Genomic DNA, 22,680 nt, shown 5'->3' on the forward strand with positions numbered 1-22,680 from the left:
GCTATAATGTAATTATCTTAATCTTCACTATCGTTACTTTTTGCCCAGCGAAGCTGGTCCTTGCAGCTAGATTCTAGATTACTTAGAAAAACAGTTTTTTATATATATATATATATAAAACTATACTATTACATACAAATAATAACCCAGCGAAGCGGGATCTTGCAGCTAGTATATTATATTATAATAATGTAAGAATGGATAATCAGTGGCTAACTGGCTATCAGTCTTACTAGTTTTCTTATATAGGCTCTACATATCAGTCTGTAGTTATTTATAAGTACAGTGGAACCTCAGTATACGACCTTAATCCGTTCCTGATGTTTGGACTGATACCGAATAGGACGTATACCAAACCAACCTTTCCCATAAGAAGTAATTTAAATATGATTAATCCGTTCTCATGTAGAAAAAATGGCTGGCTTTAAACACCTCGCTTTCTTGGCTAGTTCCTGCTTGATTTTTCTTGAGATCAGCGTGTATCTTTCTAGCTTTCTCGCAAATAATTGCTTCCGATACGCTGTCTCCAGCACTGTTTTTCAGTTATCCAAAGCAAAAGCAATTTCTCGACATGATGTAATGTCTTCGATATCTGTTTAGAAATTGAATTAACCTCTTTCGCAACGTTAGTAGATTTAATAATGTCTTTATTTTTCACGATTGTCGATATCGTTGTTCTCGGAATACGGTAGGAAACAGTTAAATCTCGAACACGCGTGCCACCTTCGTATTTCTCAACAATCTCTTTTATCAGTTCCATTGTGATTCTAGTCATTTTTTATTAGTTTTCTGTTGCTTTTCATTAGCCTTTTTGAAATTCATCATTAATTAAAATAAGAAAATTTTACTTACAAATTAAAATCAGAAGAAATTTAGCAAAGTTATAAACCGTGGCACCGCGAACGTCTAGTCCGGTCCAGTACACCGATAGTGCTACTTGTTCATAGATGGCGCGTATAATTGAATTACGTCGTATACCGAACAAAAGTCGTATACCGAGCAAAATATGTTTCGTCTAAACAGGACGTATTCCGAACTGGACGTATTCTAAAGCAGACGTATACCGAGATACCACTGTAATTTAACCACTTATAGAATAAAAATTAAATACTCTTACTTAATAGAATTAGAGAAGAAGTTATAAAATATCAGTCTTGTCTTGAATAAAGTATTTTAAAGGATTAAATAAAATTAAATCAATCACTTATCTTTTCGTGTTATTTTTTTATTTCATATTATTTTTTATCATCAAATATGTTATTGTTATCAAATATTTCTTTGTCATTTAACATGTTATCATGTTATTTTTTTTACTTTTCTGGAAGTAGGATCTCAAAAAACAAATAGTATTAATGGTGTTGTCTCCCAACCTACTTCTTAATGTACTGCATATATATCCCGCTGCAAAGAAGGCCTTTCAGCCTCTACGCTAGTTGGTTTCAGGGTCATCAAATAATTATAAATCAAAGATAAGTTTTCACCTCTGACTCCCTCATTTTCATAAACAGCCATTTCATTTTTTAATAACTTATCATAATCCTTCTCAGTACTAGTTTCTTTCCGTTTCATGAAGTTTTCTTTCTCACGCTTTAGTTGGATCTCCAATTCTTGTTCCAAGNTCTTTGTTTTTTCTAGATAAAATATTATACAGTTGACCCCCCTATAACACTGTTGATTATTCCATTTTATATGAATTCCATGTTGTACAAGTCACTTTTACAAATAGGTGTGCCAGGCTGTGAACGGTTCACTTATTTGTAAAATCTAAGTGACTCGTACAACATGGAATTCATATAAAATGGAATAATCAACAATGTTATAGGGGGTTGACTGTATCTGTTAATATTTATTATACCTAATAATAAAGAATGACTATTAAAAATATAATAAAATAACAGTTATTAGAATTATCAATCTTGTTTCTTAGAAATATAAAATAAAAAACTTTTTATATTAAATATACTGTTTAATATATACTATTTTTATAAGTAAATCTTACCTGATTGATCTTCAGTAGTATCTGCTTCAATAATTTGATTGTCAAACCACATATGTGCTACGGTCATTCTATTTTGTGTCAATGTACCAGTTTTATCTGAACAAATAGTTGATGTTGATCCTAAAGTTTCAACAGCTTCTAAATTCTTTACTAGGCAATTTTTTGAAGCCATGCGTTTTGCTGTTAGAGTTAAACATACCTGCAAAAAATTAATTTCATTTGATTTTCATATTAATAAAATTTTCATATCAATTATAATACCATTTTACTTGAGTTTTACTTGTTTAAAGTTAGAATTAACTTAAAATTTTATGCAAATTAGGCAAAAACAATGATGACGATTAATAATTACATAAATTTTATATATTGGATTGTTCGGAAAGTAAGTTAGTTTTTTTCCCGTGGAAAAAAACGCAATATTCTTATAATAAATAAATATTTTATTGAATTATATGTTGACCATTTTGATCAACATTTTATCTGTTGTCATCGTTTCTGGTAGTAGCACGATTTCACATTCATAAAAGTTTTGATCGTTGCTTACAAAAAACTAACATGTTTTGTGATAAAATGTGAATCACTTGTGTTTTAGTGTTCATGAATCATGAAAATAAAGAAATGACGAAGACAAGCTCAGTGAATATTGGAGATTTTGGCTCCAGTCGTAATGAATACTGGTTGCACAATGTTGGTAGTGGTGGATCCAAGTGATTTTTGACATTGTCATTTCAAGTAAATGTCATACAGTTAAAAAAAATTGTACAGACCGGAACAAGTAATAATCTGTGTGTGTGCTCGATCTGGCAAATACAGTTGGTGTGATAGCAGTTGGTGAATACATTTGGTGCATCTTCAATACTGAAATTGCGAGAACAAAATTTTGTAAACCAGTTTTGGCACTGTCGTTTTGTCAACACATCTCCACCATACATGTCACATGATTTTTTTCTTGCTTGAACAGTATTTTTATTTTTATGGTAATAAAAAAGCAAAATATGCTGAAGATGCTGCTTTCGATCTTCCATATTTGATGGGACACAAAAAATAAACAATTGCACAAAATCAAACAAAATTTTTTACAAATAAGCCATAAAATGCCAGCTGTCAAAATATATAATGATAACATGGTTTAGAACGAAAATGGCGGAAAAATACCACTAATCCGTCTAGTGGTAAAAAAAACGAACTTACTTTCCGAACAACCCAATAATATATATTCAATTAAATGTCTTTATATTTTTTAAAACATGCCAAATCATTTACCTAACTTTCTTATTCTCAATTACATAATTTAACCAAATTGCTTTGTATGGAATAAAGTGAAAAAATTTTATTGTTTATTATATTAATATTTACAGTCGACCCCCCTATAACATGGGTTCCTATAGTTCGGATTCCTATATGACGGCGAAAAAATTGCGACGGTATCCGTACAAACATGGTAAAAAACTCCTATAATTCGGTAAAACGTCATCGGGTAGCCGAACTACTTTCCGCTGTCCAGCACCACGCTACGGAGACTTTAGGCGGGTAAATTGAGTTCACTATCATCTGTACAGTATTATATATAAATTAGGTACTGTACATATAATTATATATTAATTATATATAAATTAGGTACTGTATATATAATTGTATATTAACTTAATTTATTGTAACTTTATTATAATTATATATATACTTTCCATCGTCCAGCGCCACACTACGGAGAGTTTAGGCGAGTAAGTTGAGTTTACTGTTCGTCTGTACAGTATGTAAATTAGGTACTGTAAGTCTACTACAGCACTAATTTTATACATTTCTTGTGAAAGAAACATTTGTTATTCAATGGCCATAAAAATTATTTATATTAATGATGTCTCCAAAGTTCAACGAAGTTTTTGCAGAAAAATAACTTATCAGAAATCGCAGCCGCCATTTGGTGCACTGTTCCGCGACAAAAACAAGCTTAAGCAATGGCGACGTCAAACAGTGCACACTCGGTAAGTAATCCTACAATTTTTTGTTTATATCATAGTTTATACAGATTATTCCCAAAAAAATATACGTATTTTGGAAATGTTGAGTCGAATTAGTCTAGGAATCGATTAATTTTATGGAAGAAAACCTTTCAAACAGCTGTAGTCTGTAAAGTGCATACGTGCCGGGTAGGAATTGCAATTGCTGGATCCCTCATCCAGCTGGATCCAACACATTTTTCAGCCGGTTGGATCCAGCACCAGGTGCTGGATCCAGCGCTGCGGATCCGCAAATACTCAATTAACTTTCTAAATAATGGCGCAAAAGTCTACGTTGTTGACCTTGCCGCTTTGCTACATGGCGCTATCGCTTGGTGGTGAGAGCGACATTGCCGTTCAGTGCGGCACGTACTATACCCCCTCTCTACACCACACCGCCCGCCCTTTTACCTCTGTGCACACTCGGTAAGTAATCCTACAATTTTTTGTTTATATCATAGTTTATACAGATTATTCCCAAAAAAATATATGTATTTTGGAAATGTTGACTTGCCAGTTGACTTTCTGCTTTTGCTAAATAAAGTGTCTTTTCACTAAATAAAATAAGTAACTCCTATCCTAGTCCTGGTGCATAATTCTAATTTATGGTTGATTGTGACGTCAATGAACCATGTGACGGAATGATTGCAGTTTAAACTGGCCGTAGAAGCTTTCTGCAGAAGAGTCGAATTTCATAACTGCTGACACAACCCTGAAATTTGTCTTAGACAAACTAAAAAGGCAGGACACAATCTTGAGTGCCAACCTTTCCGAGGCACTCCACAAAAGAATCGGAAAACAGCGTCTTACCGAGGTCATAGGGATGCTGATTTACATACAGAACCCGAAGAAGTATGACCAAAAAGTTAGAAAGCCTTATATTTCACATGCCGAAAAAAATGTAATGCGCCAGATGAAAAATATGCTGAATCGTGTAAATACATATGTAGTGGAACCAGCTGCAATGGTAGAGGATATTAAGGAGGTGGAAAACAATGATCCAGATAATCCAGATTTCCTGAATTTCACATTGGAATTAAGAATTAGAGATTCAACTAAAGCGTGAGAAAGAAAACTTCATGAAATGGAAAGAAACTAGTACTGTGAAGGATTATGATAAGTTATTAAAAAAGGAAATGGCTGTTTATGAAAGTGGGGGAGTCAGAGCTGAAAACTTATCTTTGATTTATCATTATTTGATGACACTGAAACCAACTAGTTTAGAGGCAGAAAAGGCCTTATATAGGGAGTGATATACATGCAGTTCATTAAGAAGTAGGTTGGGAGACAACACCATCAATACCATTTGTTTCTTGAGATCCTACTTTTAGAAAAGTCAAAAAAAATAACAGAAGTGACTGATTTAATTTTATTTAATCCTTTAAAATACGTTATTCAAGACATGACTAATATTATATAACTTCTACTCTAATTCTATTAAGTAAGAGTTTTTATCTTTTATTCTATAAGTGGTTAGTGGGCTAAGCTAGGCAATTTTATTGTGAAAATTAGTGAGAAACTGAGACTACCTAGTTAATTAAATTAATGAGTATCAGTATCTTAGATATACTGTATGATGATATGAATGTACGTGATTCATGATCGTGATAATAATAACTAACTACTAGACTACTACTAATTACTTACTCACTACTTTATTAACACTAATAATTAAATTATTTATAAGTAACTACAGACTGATATGTAGAGCCTATATAAGAAAACTGGTAAGACTGGTAGCCACTTAGCCACTGATTATTCGTCCTTACATTATTATAATATAATATATTAATATAAATTAATTAGTAGAATTACCTCTGCTATTATTTAACTTAAAGATTACATTATAATTATAATCTAACTAAACATTTAAAGTTAATTATCTCTATCTCAAGTGTTAAACCGAACCAAAGTTAAGTTTACTACCTAAATGTGTAAGAAGTTTTACTGATTTATAGTGACCAGTCTAAATAATAAAAGTTTCTTAAGTATTTTAAAAAAATGTTTTATTTCTTTAAAAAACCCACAAATTTTGGATAGATAGATAGATAACACTTTATTGAACCAAAAAACATCCACGCATCATTCCAGCTGGATCCGTGCTGGATCCAGCTGGAATGATGTTGGTCCAGCAAAAATCCAGCTGGATTAAAAATACTGCTGGATTGCAATCCCTAGTGCCGGGCTGTGATTGGCAAGGACTCGTACAAAATGGATTCATAAAGAATGGAACATATCTACCGTGTTATAGGGGGTCGACTGTATATCTTATTTTTCCATAATCAAAATATACAAAACTGTGATAAAATGTATGTAAATAATATTTTGAATTATATTTGATATTTAAATAAAAATAAAACTTACTGTTACTGTTGCTAATAATCCTTCAGGCACATTTGCTACAATTATTCCAATTAAAAAAATCACAGCATCTAACCAATGATAACCAAGAATAAATGCAATAAAAAAGAAAGAAATTCCTAAAAACACTGCTACTCCAGTAATTAATTGAATAAAATGAGCTATTTCTCGAGCAATAGGAGTATCTCCCATCTCAAGACCAGAAGCCAAATTCGCAATTCGACCCATTACAGTTCTGTCTCCTGTATAAATGACAACACCACGTCCACAACCTAAAATATTATATATATATCACTTTATTATTATGAATTCAAAATTTATTTTAAATTATTAAAAAGTTTAAAACAGTTATAATAAATTTTATTAATAAAGTGCTACATTACACATCTTAATAATATAAACTGTGTGATATAAAACAATTACTAAATAATAAATTACTGTAAGTTTAAAAATCTGCAAAATATTATAATAATCATTACTATGGTTACAGTTTATAGACAAATATATCTTTTTTTCCATTAATAATATATCATCAAAAATAGAAAAATGTCAATCATTCAGGTCTCTCACAAAAAAGTTTTTATATTAGTGTTAATGTTATTTATATTTAAATAAATTCCATATACATAGACATAATACAAAAATATATGAATAGAATATTTTAATGTAAAATTTATGTCTGTTTATTCACCCAAAGTACTTTGAATTGTGGTATGAGAATGAAATTGCCACTCACTTTTCATTTTCAACAATTAGTTATGATTCATACTTCTGTTGGCTGTTTTCATCATATCCAAATTAGAAAATTTTGATTTACACAGACATGAACTTACAATGGTAATGATACTTTTATGACTTTTTTGATACAGCAGCAAATTCATTGTTTATTTCCAACAAATTTTTTCTAGATTTATTAAATCAAACCTATTTTTTAAAGTAGTGTTACATAAAAACTCTATTAATAGTTCCTTTTCTGAAATACTTAATTCAGAAGTATTATATACTGTCTGAATTCATGAATAAAATTTCAGTAATCACAGAAAATAAATTTGAATTAAAATATTTCTTAAAAGAAAACACAAACTGGATGAAATGCCATAAAAGCAGCAACTAACACCTATAATCTAGTTAAAATAAACACAATTTATTATGAGAACGATAATTTTCAACTGTTTTTAACAGCCATCTTCAAGTTATGGAATATTACATAAAATAAAATTCAAAAACAAAATTTAAATAAAACAGAACTTGTTAAACTCATTAAATATGCACTGATGATTGCATGCATAAATGAAAGTTGAAGAAAAATAAATTGAAATAAAAATAAAATACAAAACAATATAACAGGCTAAATAANTAAATAAATTCCATATACATAGACATAATACAAAAATATATGAATAGAATATTTTAATGTAAAATTTATGTCTGTTTATTCACCCAAAGTACTTTGAATTGTGGTATGAGAATGAAATTGCCACTCACTTTTCATTTTCAACAATTAGTTATGATTCATACTTCTGTTGGCTGTTTTCATCATATCCAAATTAGAAAATTTTGATTTACACAGACATGAACTTACAATGGTAATGATACTTTTATGACTTTTTTGATACAGCAGCAAATTCATTGTTTATTTCCAACAAATTTTTTCTAGATTTATTAAATCAAACCTATTTTTTAAAGTAGTGTTACATAAAAACTCTATTAATAGTTCCTTTTCTGAAATACTTAATTCAGAAGTATTATATACTGTCTGAATTCATGAATAAAATTTCAGTAATCACAGAAAATAAATTTGAATTAAAATATTTCTTAAAAGAAAACACAAACTGGATGAAATGCCATAAAAGCAGCAACTAACACCTATAATCTAGTTAAAATAAACACAATTTATTATGAGAACGATAATTTTCAACTGTTTTTAACAGCCATCTTCAAGTTATGGAATATTACATAAAATAAAATTCAAAAACAAAATTTAAATAAAACAGAACTTGTTAAACTCATTAAATATGCACTGATGATTGCATGCATAAATGAAAGTTGAAGAAAAATAAATTGAAATAAAAATAAAATACAAAACAATATAACAGGCTAAATAAAGTATAAGTATAAATAAAATTACAAATATAAAAAGATAAATCAAAATAAAACCCCATCAATGTACCATGAGAATCTCCAATTTTCTTTTGAACAAGGACATAACCAATGATTTCTTTAAGATATCTAAGTATTCTTTTAGGACAATTCTAATGTTCCAAACTATAACATGAGCTGAACTAACTGAGAATACTTGTGTTCCAGGCAATATCTAGTTTGTTACACACTGCCAAATACATTAAGCATGCTATAATGTGCGACCTGCATCACACAAAATATTTTTAAAAATATATAAAATAAAATAAAAATAAAAATTTAAGTTACCAACTTTGAGTGGTCTTGTAGTCATACTAAATACCCACAACCTGCTTTGTACATGTCAAGTAGTTTAATCTGACTTCACTCAACACTTCGTATAGAGCTATAAAGTTTTAAAAATGTTTTCTATCGTTGCATTTAGTTTTTTGGTTTCTTTGCAAATTATACACTACTAGCTTACCCGTCGCGCATTGCTGCGATCTCAGAAGAAACAAAATTCAAGCAAACTCGTTATGATAAAATTCAATTTACATTTTATTATTTTTATTGAAACTTATTATTATTATATTATTATTAATTTTCATCGGAAAACATTTCAAAGTGTCATTTCAATTCTATTTATTTATTGGAGTGTTTGTGGATACACGATATTTTTTGTTTTTCCATCTGGTGCGTACACGAATAAATCGGATGGTTTTCCGACGCTTGAGCCGGCCACATACAGTTGTCCATGCGAGAAGCACGGATTCTCCAAATTTAGCCCACACACTCGCAGCGATTGTCAGAAGTGCGATATTCCCCCATTTATATATATATATATTTTTTAATTCTTTATAATTTTAATTATTTAATTCCTCCTTCCTCAGCATGTTGTGAAATTTCTGATAGTTGGATAATAAACCGTTTTATTGTAATTCGTCTTTTTAAATTATTTTGAGTCGATATTAAAATTTGGAAAAGGGAGGGATACCTAGATTGGTAAAATACGCGAATTTCTTCCTACAACTTCGGTTGTTGTTCGGGATACAGTTAAGGTTTTAACAAAGTTCAAGCGAATACATAATTAGCAAAAAAAGTTGAAATAAAGTGATTAAACAAACATTATTACAAATATCGTAAATAACAAATGCATATATAGAGATATTTTTGGAGGGGGGAAATGGTCTTCACAATTTGAAATCGATCAAACACACAGTGTTGAATGCTCATGTAAACGTGCGCCATCTATCGTAGGATAAATGTACTTCACAAGAATGTATTAAAAAACTTTCCAAAGTTTCATGGCAATCGTACTATGCCACAAACCTTTCCCGGAGTATATTAAACAACTTCCCAAAGTTTCACGGCAATCGGATAAACGGTGTGGTAATGCATGAAGGAGAGACAGACACACACACACAGATTCATTTTTATATATATAGATTAATCTATATTTTTGATACTATCCTTAGCCAAAAAATAAAGAAGGGATTTTTTACAATACCTTTTCCTGTAAATATAGAAAATATACCAAATAAACTTCAATTGGAGATAATAGACTTGCAAAGTAATTTTGATTTGAAAGTTACATTTGAAGAAAAAATTTGATAGATTTTTATAAAATTTTTATCAAAGAAAATCAATTTCCCAACTTAAGGAAATATGCAGCAAAAATTCTTTTGTTATTTTGTACAACTTATGTTGTACAAAATAACAAAATGAGCCATTTCTCAAGCAATAGGAGTATCTCCCATCACCAGGGCTGTATTCAGTACACTAAGTCAGAATTCTGAGCAGCTTACTGGGCAGAGCTAAGAATATTCTGAGCATTATTGAACGATCTTTTGCTAGACAACTAGGAAAACTGGTGGACAAAGTTAAAATTAAATAAAAATAAATATAACAAACAATTAAAATTAAAATAGTAATTTCATCTTTAAAAATGAAGTTACAGTAGAGCATCGATTATCCGAATCAATTGGGGACTGGGGTTGTTCGGAAAATCGATATTTCGGATAACCGATTATGTACAAAAAAATATATTAACCTATCGCATGTTGAAATTTTTCTCCGTTGCGTGTCGCTTTGCGTTGAATTTTCATCAATGTTAAGCCTAACGAAGACTATTGTATCATTAAAAATTATTTTTTTATTTTGTACAAACAAAATAAATATATTGAAAAATATAAAAACAATAAAAAATTATACTTCAGAAGTTAATTTAGTATCAAAAATATTTGAGTAGCCCAAGACACAGCCAAAGATTGCAGCGTCACAGCACTGGCAAAAATTTTAATTTGCCGATTGGAATTCTTTTGGATAATTGACGTTTCAGATAATTGACTTTCGGATAATCGACGCTCTATTGTATTTAATCCAACATGAGCAGACACTACAGTCGTAAGCATAAAATTCTTCAAATAAAAAATAAAGAGAAATGGAGTGACGTCACTATGCACAGTAAGTCTACTAAAAACAGTCTGAGTAAATGAGTAAGAATTCTTACAATGGACAGAGTCAGAATTACTAAGAATATCATTCAGTATTGTGGCATAGCTTGACTAAGTCAGAATTCTGCATTATTGAACATGGACCAGTTTTTCCCCCACAATGAATTTAGTAAAAAATAAAACAACAAATTAGATAGCAGATTTGCATCTCAAAAATAATTTAAAATAACAGTGACATATTCAGCCAAATATTTTGGCTATATTACATTTACATCAGTTCCAGAAATCACATTAAATAAACTTATGTTAATTTGTAATCATATATGAGTAAATAATAGTAATTTATCCACATTTTCCTTTCTTTTTCTCATGTGTAGCCTGTGTCAATTTGAAAGTTTTAAATGTGGCTCTTATGTAAAAAAAGGTTTCCCATCCCTGTTGTAAAGTATTGATAAAGAATATTCACTTCACTATAAATAGAATCTAGTTTATTTTCTTTCTTGTATCAAGGGATTTCCCATTATTTTGCACTCTGATCATGTTAAAATTTAGCCAAAATATCTTTAATATATTTTCTATAATCATACATGTCTCTCTGCATTTTCTAATTATTTTCATTCCTTGTACATACTTGACTGAACTTAAGTCCTTCATTTCAAATTTATTCATGTGTGGTGTTACAACACCATTTTGATTTTTTTTTTTGTAATGGTTTGTCCATGATAGGGGGATTTACCATTACCTTTTGTTGAGAGGTACTTAAGATGTTCCCGTTGTTTCTTACTATTCTTTTGTGTGATTCACCAGGAGAGAGTGAAAGAGGACAAGCAGAAGGAATAAAGTTCTACACAGTTCACAAAAGTGAACTGTGTAGAACTTTATTTTTATTCATTTACATCCAAGTTTTGGGAGACTCTTCTGAATGAACTATCTCAGGATTTTGCTATTATTTGGATTCAACAAGGTAAAATAGTTAGTATTTTTGTGCTAAAAAACTAAAGCGGAAAAGTTTTGTAATTTGAACTTCGTGCACTTAATATTGTAGCCCTTTATTTTTTTAGTAGAAATTAAATCAGATTCCTTAAGTTTGGTACTACCGGGAATTACATGAGTTCTGTTTCAACTTTAGTTCTTCTTGTTTATCATTAATGAACACTGAAAAATAATCAACATAGTGTAAACAATAAGTATATTTTTAATTTCAAACATGAAACATTTCATACAAGGATCACTTTTAGATGATTTGAAATGTAATCCTTTAAGTGTTTGATCAAATTTTCCATACCAAGTGCTAGAAACTTGCTTTAAACCATAAATTGTCTTTTTAAGAAAACACATCTTATTTTCTTAACTTCTTTTATTTTAAAGTATTCAGGCTGTTGCCATGAACTACGGTGGTGTGTCATGACATTTGATGATAGGGAAGCTGTGTTTCTGTAAGAAGCCGACATCCAGGCGCCGCAATCAATCAATTGCATGTCAGTGATGGTCTAGGGCAGGGGTGGCCAACAGTTTTTGTCCCGGGCCGAATTGGAAAGAAAACTTTTTCCGCGGGCCGAACCAAAGGCTGCCATAGGAAGATTTTGAGGTGGTGCGAGATCTCATTGTGGTGTCACCCCGTACAGACTAAATTGTAGATAGAGATTATAGATACATTTTTCACATTATCATGCTTTATCAAACACGTACACTGAACCAATATAATGTGTGGTACGAACGACGAAACGAAAAACAAACGTTTTCGAACCTCTTCTAGGTTCTTCCTCAGGTTCCTTTAGCTTTTTAGCTCGTAAATTCGATATTTCAAATAACTTCGTTCTTGCGATCGAACAGTTCTTTTTTAAAAGATGTGTCGCGCATGCCGTTCAAACTAACGACTGCCGTCAACGAAAGACATTAACGAATGTTGTTTAAATAATTTCTTTCTTAAGATCGAACATTTCTTTTAAATTATCCGTCACGCATGCGTGACATGTCCGCTTGCTCGGAAATAACGTGCAGTTAAAGCGTGTTATGTATCAACTCTTGCCAGGCCATCGACAAGATCATCTCCTCTTTAAAATTTATGCACGTGTTTTCGATAGAGGATTTAAAGATGTGCATCGCCTCTAACCACTTGAGATGTTCATTGAGAGGTGCACTGAGGAGGAGATTGGTCCTATTAAAGTCAGCAACTATGCCCGGGTCTGTTGCGTATGTAGCGAGGGCCGTACTGGTTCTCCCGTGACAAATGTCTGCCTTATGCTCCTGTATTCTGACACCTATGGATCTTTTAGTAGAGCCTATATATATTAAGTCCCTGTCGAATCTGTTATCTCTCAAAGGGACACTATAGACCCCCGGTCTTCTGCTGGGGTTAGGAGGGTCCTTCCCATTCCTTAGGATGTTAAAAATAGTAGGGCACCTTCTGTAAGCAATACTGATTTGGCACTTCTTGGCGATCTTGTCATATATAGATCTTACATATGGGTTGAAGGTAACGGGTATACGTTCCATGTCTTCCGGAACTTCCTTTCTATCAATGCGCCAGTCTACCAGTCTTTTTTTACATGCTTTATCAACATTCTATGCTGTACTTACGAGATTTGTAATAGTTAACTTTTTTCTTTTTTTTTTTTTTAGGCGTCGGAATTTTTCATTGAGCTATTCGGACTTGAGTAGCTAATATTGAAAGATTGATTGCGGGCCATTCATTAGATGGGCCGTATGTTGTCCATGCCTGGTCTAGGGTCCATTTGGATCCTATCATATCGAATAATCGATACAATAGGATCCGAATTATTCGATACGATAGGATCATATTGTATTGATTATTCGATAAGCCAGTAAAAACTGTAGACTTCTCTAAATGCATTTTTAATATCACAATTACATTCCGAATCGCTAGCCACAATATAAGGGCTACAATTAAAAATAAAATGATAAAATCTTACTTGGTGAAATAAAATGTGTGGTGGATATACAGTACATACTTGGTACAAAATATTCTTCAATTATATGAATATACTTTTAAAGAAAATTATAATTAAATATAGCTTTGTAAAGAAACGTAGTCTATATAAAAATATAAAATATTCTTTACTTTTTAAATCTTAAAACAATGCACTTAGTCAAATAGCTCCCTATGAGTGGCTAATGGCTGGAATCAAAGACGGTTGCAGAGCAGGCATACACACAGACTGCCAAATCCCCAATGTCAAATACCTCTTTTGTCGCATCACTAGTATACTTCAAACGACTCGACAGGCTGTTGTAGATTTTAAATGTTTCTCACCATAGTTGTAAAATTCTAAATATGTTAAACTTAATAGTCATTTGTTTTCTAACTAATTCGTTTTAGGACCAAGTGTCCTCAGAAATTTCCAAAATTTACAACTTTTTGTCACTCTCATCGAACTAGAAAAATTTCTGTCTTTATTACATTAATAATACGAATATGAAATTGCAGTTTTGTCTTGCCATTATATTATTATAGAAATATCTAAGAAATCAGTCTCCGCTGTACTCGGTTAGAGATGGTTCGGTTAAGCTTTTGTTTAAGTAAAATTTTGGCTTTTTCATCAGAATTTTGTTTATGTCCCCAATTCCCTAATCGCTTAATTATTTAACTACTTCTTAAGTAGAAATAAGTCAAAACTGGTTACTTTGTACTCGAATATTTGTAGTCTCGGGAAAAAATTGGAAAGAAATTTTTATGACAAACAGATACATAAATCATAAATTTAAGGAAAATCAATTCTAGAGCTTTTTCTGTACCTTGTGCATCTCTCTCATTCATTAAATTTAGTTGTAAATGATGCTACCAAAGTAACAGTTATTTTTTTAACATTGTACAAGAATTGTACACGTTTTCTTCTACATTCCCTTAGAGATGGGATATACGAAATCGTAATATCACTGGTTTAACATTGAAATCCACGAGTAATATAAAATCGGAGAGCAGAATAAAAATATCAAATATTTTAATGGATTTTTTTAAACACCTGTCACTATACAAAACTATCATAAAAACATACCAGTAAATTCTTATTGGTTGGATTAAGTTATAAATCTACTCATGATTCACGTAATCGGGCGAGGGCAGCGAAATATCTAACGGGCAGGTGGCTAATAGCCCAGAACCGGTCGTGAATAGAATTGGATGCAGTATACATGTAGCATCCACCCAAGGTCCTACACTTCCACCAACTAAACTGGGTGAGGTTGGTGCTCTGTAAAGCTCATGCGCGAATCTGGCATTTTGAATGCTGACAATACAGCGCTTCCACTCCGCCACTAATATTCGAATATACAATAGCAATCTTATCTTTTTTTTCACGTGTAGTATAGAAATTTGTAATAAGATACATAATGTGGTTATAATAAAATATTGTGCAATTATTTTCATATAAGTAAAATTAATATGTATTTATTTTTTAGAAAATACAAGGGAAGCGGTGCATCCACTGCTTCCAATGACAGCACGCCACTGATAAACTATTTTAGTTAGTTCATAATTCAGGAAAGCTATAACTAAAGTAATATCAACAAAAAAACTACAATTTTTACCTAATGCCTGCATGTTTTGCTTTTAATTATCAGATTCTTAATAACTGTAGTTTCATATAAGATAGCCTAGATCTGCAAAAGATCTTAAATATACAAAAAATTACTTTTCCAACAAATATATATATAATTACATCTGGAACTTAATACTATTTAAGTTGAGTTGAAACAAAAAACTTTTATTTTTAGATTTCTATGCAAAACTTTGGACTACTGTTATAATTATGATTATCAGTATAAAAGTATATTATATACTTATATCAGTATAAAAGTACATTATCCATTTATATCAGTATAAAATATTTTAAAATGTGTAAAATTTTTGAAAAATATTATTAATAAAAATGACTTGATATTATTGTTGAGCTTCAAGATAACAGACTAATAACTTAACTGATGGTCTGAAAACTTAATGCAATTGTCCTTTGTATCTGAAGACATCATAGCCAACTACAAAATGAACTTTGTATGAGATACAACAGAGACAGACAGCTTATACTGTGATAAATATGAGAAAAACAGATGAAGCAGCAAAATACACTACAGCTGTCAATGTATTGCCTAGCTGACATATTTTTCAGTCTGATATATCTATCAGAATGAAAGCTGATAGCCTTGGAATAAGCTGATTGATCTGTTGTTTCTGTTATGTAAAGGTCAGTAAAATTAAGACTCAGAAATACTATATAATAATACATTACCTTCAACACAATTAGTAGAGAAAAAGGCTAGATTTCTAGTTTCTAATGGATTTTCATTTGTCATTTCTGGTGAACGTGACTGTGCTTCAGACTCTCCAGTTAGTGATGAATTATCGACTTTGAAACCCTGAGACGATATAACTCTAATATCTGCTGGAATTCTGTCACCTCCTTTAACTTCTACAACATCTCCTAAAACAACACCTTCAGCAGCTATGGTAAGTTTCTGACCTTCTCGAATTACTGTAGCATACTGAAATATAAAATTTTAATTAAATTATTTTTATTGTAAAAATATTCTTTTTAATCTGCTAATATACATAAAATATACCATAAATCCTTAATATTTACAATTCCATTAATCATTCATTTCATTAATATCTCTTTAATGCAATAATTGAAACAAAAAATTAAGACTAATCAACTCAGTACTCAATAAATGCAAATCTTTTTAGTTAATATTAATCTAATATATAATCGAGACGGAATGATAATGATAATAATAATAATTATAAAACAATTTACCACAACAGACCAGACATCACATTCATTGACAAACACAATAAAACCACATACATTATAGACATAGCCATTCCAAACACTCACAATGTACAAAACACATGCACTGAAAAAATTAGCAAGTACACAGAACTCGCCCAGGAAATAAGACATCTGTGGAGGATGGATAGGGAAGTTATTGCACCTGTTGTTCTCTCCTGTACAGGTGTGATACTGTGGCTACATGCCTATTTATTTAACTGTATAGTTTTAGTTTAATTTAAGTTCTAGAATTTTCCTTCCTTCCAATTTCTTTGTTCCTTTGTCTCGGACTTCGGAGAACTCGCCTCACCCCTAACCCATCAGGAGGTAGGGTTAGAACAATAGACGGCAACAAGGCTGGAGGGGAAAAAGGAGAGATTCGAGAATTATTCTTGGGCCGGACTACGAGAGAGAAGGACGAGCGCAGCAGACTCCGAAACGGAAAGTCAGGAAGCGCTGCAGACGGAGGCCATAAGAATCGGATTGGCAGAAGAATCCGAGCGTTGATTATAGAAAAGGAAACCCCGAAACGGACCCGAATCGTTCTAAAAGGAGAACAGCTGTAGAAAGAAGCCGAGACGAGGAACAGTGGAGAATCAACAGAAAAATTGGGTACCCTCTGTCCTTTAATTCTTCTTATTTCCCCTTTCTATCTTTTCTATCTCTTAGTTTAATTTAGTATTAAGTTAGTTGTAGTTTACGAGCACAAATAAATTGTCAGGAGGTAGTTACCGAGAAAGAAACTACCGGTCTATTGGTACATCTGATTGATCGAGATTTTGGAAACGTGTGTAGGTAAACAGTGGGAATCCGAACTTATTCTGTATATATATTAATGTTAGCGCGAAATTAAACTTGTTTAATTAGTAAAACGTGTCTGTGTTTTCCTGTCCGCGCTGTCATTTTCACAATACCACACACACTACACAAAAGCCTGGAAACATTAGAATTGAGTAGAAATACATACATAACACTACAGAAGGCCACTATATTGAATACATGCCACATTGTTAGGAAATTCCTGAATACAGACACTGACACACTTATTTAATTTTAGTTTTGTTTTGGTTGCTATGCACAGCCACCAGTGTGAACTGAGTAAAACCCACTAAACCCAACATAATAATTATAATAATAATAATAACTCTCCCGTGGTCACCACCTGGTCAAGGTGGGAGAGCCCAGTAATTTTACTGAGCCATAGAGCAATGCAGGCTGGAGCACAAGCTCCTGGCAGGGATACCCATGCCAGTAAGGTCTATGGGGAGAAATGAAGCTAAGAGTGACCACACACCAACATTCTGTGGAGATATTTATCATGGTAGTAAACAGATCTAAGTACGATACCGGCTCAGACGTCGCCTGGGTTAACAAGGTCCATGTTCGTGGGTTAGGCAGATGCTCAGGTTCGAAAAATAGGCTCCAGTCTCCCTTGGTTACTGGTGGTGAAAGCAGCGCCGGCCTAAGCATGGCTACTGCAATGCCCTCAACAGATGTGAGGAATCAACCTAGCCTTGGTGTTTCTGTGGCAATGCATCCGCAGACCACAAAGGCTGGAAAACCACGCCAACGGATGAAATGGACAACAGAAATGAACGAGTTTATCATCCGCACTTACTACACCATCACAAGACTCGAAACAAACATGACAGCATACAGACAACAACTACACCACATATTCACACAACAATATCCTCACCTCACTGTCACTGAACAAAGGGTTGTTGATCAAAAAAGAACAATTATACACAACAACCTTATCCCACAAACAACACTTGAACTTATCAAACAACAGGTTGCTGATCAAATACATCAACAGACAGAAACATTTAACATTAATGAAGATCACGTAACCTGTCAGGATAATCCAGCAACAAGCATTGATACAGCACACACACAACAACTACCACTAATGATACTGCAGGCACTTCCTCATCCATCACTGATAACATAGACATAGAATTAGTTAATACGCTCTCACTTATATTTCAGGAAACACTCACTAAATATACAGGTACAGATCCACACAAAGACCACTAATACCAAAAATCAACACGTCAAATGTAGTAGGAAAAACACTAAATTATGTAAACACTCACTTACTACCAAACTACATTCATTCAATTTCTACACTCTCAGACATTCATACATTAGTTTATGCTGGGCAGTCACAGTAGTAACACACCATGGACTGAAAATACAATCGCAGACAAACACACACAAAACACAATTCTATCACAAGCCTGCCTGGCAGAGAAGAATAGAAACACAAATAAATGACATTAGACAGCAACTAGGCAGGCTGACATAATACACTAAAAACAACATAACACCCAAATTAATGAAACAACTCAAACACATTTTCAAGAAAATCAAAACACACACATTACAGAATACATTGATACACTAAAACAAAAACTCGCACCCAAAGCACGTAGACTCAAATGATACAAAACATGTACACTATGAAAACAACAAAATAAATTATTCACAAACAATGAAAAACTTTTCTACAGACAAATCAGTACCAAAACAAACACTGATACACAGCACAGTGGCACACCAACAGAAGAACTCACAACTTATTGGGCTTCTCTTTGGTCCAATGCTGTTACACACAATGCTGATGCAGGCTGGATCGAGGAGGAGAACAGAAACTTGCACAACATACCAACTATGCCCTGTGCTGAAAAAAACAAACACGACATTCGCTACGCTGTTAACAGAACACACAACTGGACGACACCTGGTGTAGACAACATTCACAATTTCTGGTACAGAAAGTTTACATCACTGCACCAGGAACCAGCTAAACATCTAACACATGTCATCATCAATCCACAAGACATGCCAAAATTTCTTACTCATGACATCACCTACATGAAACCTAAAAATAACAAACACCACAGACCCCACACAATACAGACCAATTACATGTCTTCCAACACTCTACAAATTATTGACATCCTGTATCACAAACAAAATATACAAACATGTGAAGAACAACATTCTTACAGAACAACAAAAAGGTTGCCGTAGAAATCACAGGGGATGCAAAGAACAGTTACTCATAGATTCAGTCATTCTACGGCAAGCACACCAACAACACAGAAACATACACATGGCATATATAGACTACAGAAAAGCATTCGACAGTATTCCGCATAGTTGGCTGCTATATATTCTACACATGTACAAAATACATCCATCACTCATTGCATTCTTACAAAACACTATGAAGCACTGGAGAACAACACTACATCTCAGGAATAGTAACACTTCCATACAAACAAACGAAATATTCATTAGGCAAGGAATTTTTCAAGGAGATTCCTTGAGTCCTCTCTGGTTCTGCCTAGCCCTGAATCCATTATCCAACATGTTAAACAACACGCAATACGGCTACAATATCAGACACGAAAAAACAACACAGTTTACACTCTCACATCTCATGTACATGGACGACATAAAACTTTATGCATCCACACAAAAACAACTTCATCAACTCCTACAAATCACACATTCATACACTAAGGACATACAAATGGAGTTTGGCCTAGACAAATGCAAAAAACTTCACATAGAAAAAGGAATCCTGAAGAAAGAAGATTTTGCACTTGGAAATGGAGACGTTATTGAATCCATGGAAGAGGGCGAGTTCTACAAGTACTTAGGATTCCAACAGGCCAAACTAACAGAACATACACAAATAAAGCAACGATTAATTAAAGAATACCAAAGTAGGTTAAACGCTATACTTAGAACACAGTTAAATGCAAAACACACAGTTAAAGCAATAAACACATATGTCATCCCAGTACTCACATACTCTTTTGGAGTTATACATTGGACTCACACAGATCTCGAGCAACTCCAAAGGAAAACAAGAACAACACTTACTAAGCATAAACAACATCATCCTAAATCCGCCACAGAAAGATTAACCCTTCCACGTAAAGAAGGCGGACGTGGCCTGATTGACATAGTTAACCTTCACTACAAACAAATACAGTCACTGCGAGAGTTTTTCTACAAGAAACAAGAAACATCACAGTTACATAAAGCAGTAACTCTAGCAGACTCAAATAACACACCATTAAACTTACACTCACAACATACAGACATGACACAACATATAAAAAGCATAGACAACATTAAGCAATCATGGGCTCAAAAGGCTCTCCATGGCAGGCATCCTTACGACCTGGCCCAGGATTTTGTTGACAAAACTGCGTCAAACAGCTGGTTAGATCGGGGATGCCTCTTTGGGGAGACGGAAGGATTCATGATTGCCATACAGGATCAGGTCATAAATACTAAAAACTACAGAAAACACATACTCAAAGATACAACACTCACAAATGACACATGCAGAAAATGTCACATCATGCCAGAAACTATACAACACATCACTTCTGGTTGCAAGCTCTTGGCACAGACAGATTACTTACATAGACACAATCAAGTAGCAAATATAATACACCAAGAGCTTGCAAAGAAACACAAATTGGCAGACATCCACGAACCATACTACAAGTATATTCCACAGACAGTATTGGAAAACAACACGCACAAAATGTACTACGACAGAGCCATAATCACAGATAAAACAATTTACCACAACAGACCAGACATCACACTCATTGACAAACACAATAAAATCACATACATTATAGACATAGCCATTCCAAACACTCACAATGTACAAAACACATGCACTGAAAAAATTAGCAAGTACACAGAACTTGCCCAGGAAATAAGGCATCTGTGGAGGATGGATAGGGTAGTTATTCTACCTGTTGTTCTCTCCTGTACAGGTGTGATACCACACACACTACACAAAAGCCTGGGAACATTACAATTGAGTAGAAATACATCTCACTACAGAAGGCCACTATATTGAATACATGCCACATTGTTAGAAAATTCCTGAATACAGACACTGACACACTTATTTAATTTTAGTTTTTGGTTGCTATGCCTTGACTCTGGTCCGGCACAGTACACAGCCACCAGTGTAAACCAAGTATAACCAACTAAACCTAACATAGTAATAATAATAAGCGCAGAGCCCAAACGGTTAGGAGTTGAAAGTTGAAATTTGGTACACAGTTAGGATAGGTCACAAAAACGCACACTAAGAAGGGATTTTTCGAAATTCCCCCCGGGAGGGAGAGAAACAGGATTAAGGTTTCGACAATGGAAGTGTTAAGTAACAATGGAAGTATCGACAATGGAAGTGTTAAGTAACAATGGAAGTATCGACAATGGAAGTGTTAAGTAACAATGGAAGTATCAACAATGGAAGTGTTAAGAGTGGAAGTGTCAACAATGAAAGTTTTAACAAGAAGTGTTAAGAGAAAGCGACGTGCAAGATTTACAAGCACAGATGCAGTTTTTTCATTTTTGCGGGAAATCAAACATTTTTTTAACCCATCTAAAAATTCTCTAATTAGTCTGGAAACAGTAGGACCTAATTCTTGCATTCTTTGAAAATGGACAAGATTGATTATAACATAGTAATCTTAATCTTCACTATCGTTACTTTTTGCCCGAGCAACGCGGGGCCTATCTGCTAGTTAAATATAATGTAAATATATTGGTGAGAATATAAAGCATATAAATAACACTTATCTACATTGAACCTATTTTTAATTGTTAATACAAAAAATCAAATTTCCTTAACTCAAATTTTTTTCATCATTGAAGAAATTTCATATAATGGATCTTTATTCAAGAAACCATGTGATATTTATAATGCACTTGGAACATAATTATAGACAATATTAAGATTATACATTATCTCAAATAATAAATTGAGGCTTCATAATTTAAATTATAGCTTCAGCAACTCTTTTGCTCTTGAAGAGACTAAGCCTTGAAATTTATAACATTATACAAAGAACTTAATGCTTAATATGCTAATACTCTTGATATGGAAAATTTTACTAGTAAAATTATAAAAT

The 22,680-nt window shown here is 32.7% G+C and overlaps 1 protein-coding gene across 3 annotated transcripts in view; it reads right to left on the bottom strand.

Annotated features, from left to right (window-relative positions):
• Positions 1 to 1,909: 1,909 nt before the first annotated feature.
• Positions 1,910 to 22,680, bottom strand: part of LOC111621440 (sodium/potassium-transporting ATPase subunit alpha-like) — a 101,576-nt gene continuing 80,805 nt past the window's right edge. Inside the window, exons 7-9 of one of the 3 annotated variants that reach the window (XM_023363588.1) lie at positions 16,175 to 16,427; positions 6,361 to 6,629; positions 1,910 to 2,198 (exon numbers count right to left, since the gene is read on the bottom strand). In XM_023363588.1, coding sequence (XP_023219356.1) covers positions 1,983 to 2,198; positions 6,361 to 6,629; positions 16,175 to 16,427 — 738 coding nt within the window. In that variant the 3' untranslated portion in view covers positions 1,910 to 1,982. The remainder of the gene's footprint in view (positions 2,199 to 6,360; positions 6,630 to 16,174; positions 16,428 to 22,680) is intronic. The other 2 variants (XM_023363586.1, XM_023363587.1) reach the window with 2 other exon arrangements.

The sequence above is a fragment of the Centruroides sculpturatus genome, unplaced genomic scaffold (assembly GCF_000671375.1).
Source record: "Centruroides sculpturatus isolate CEXI.00-Female unplaced genomic scaffold, Cexi_2.0 scaffold227, whole genome shotgun sequence".
Lineage (NCBI taxonomy): Eukaryota > Metazoa > Arthropoda > Arachnida > Scorpiones > Buthidae > Centruroides > Centruroides sculpturatus.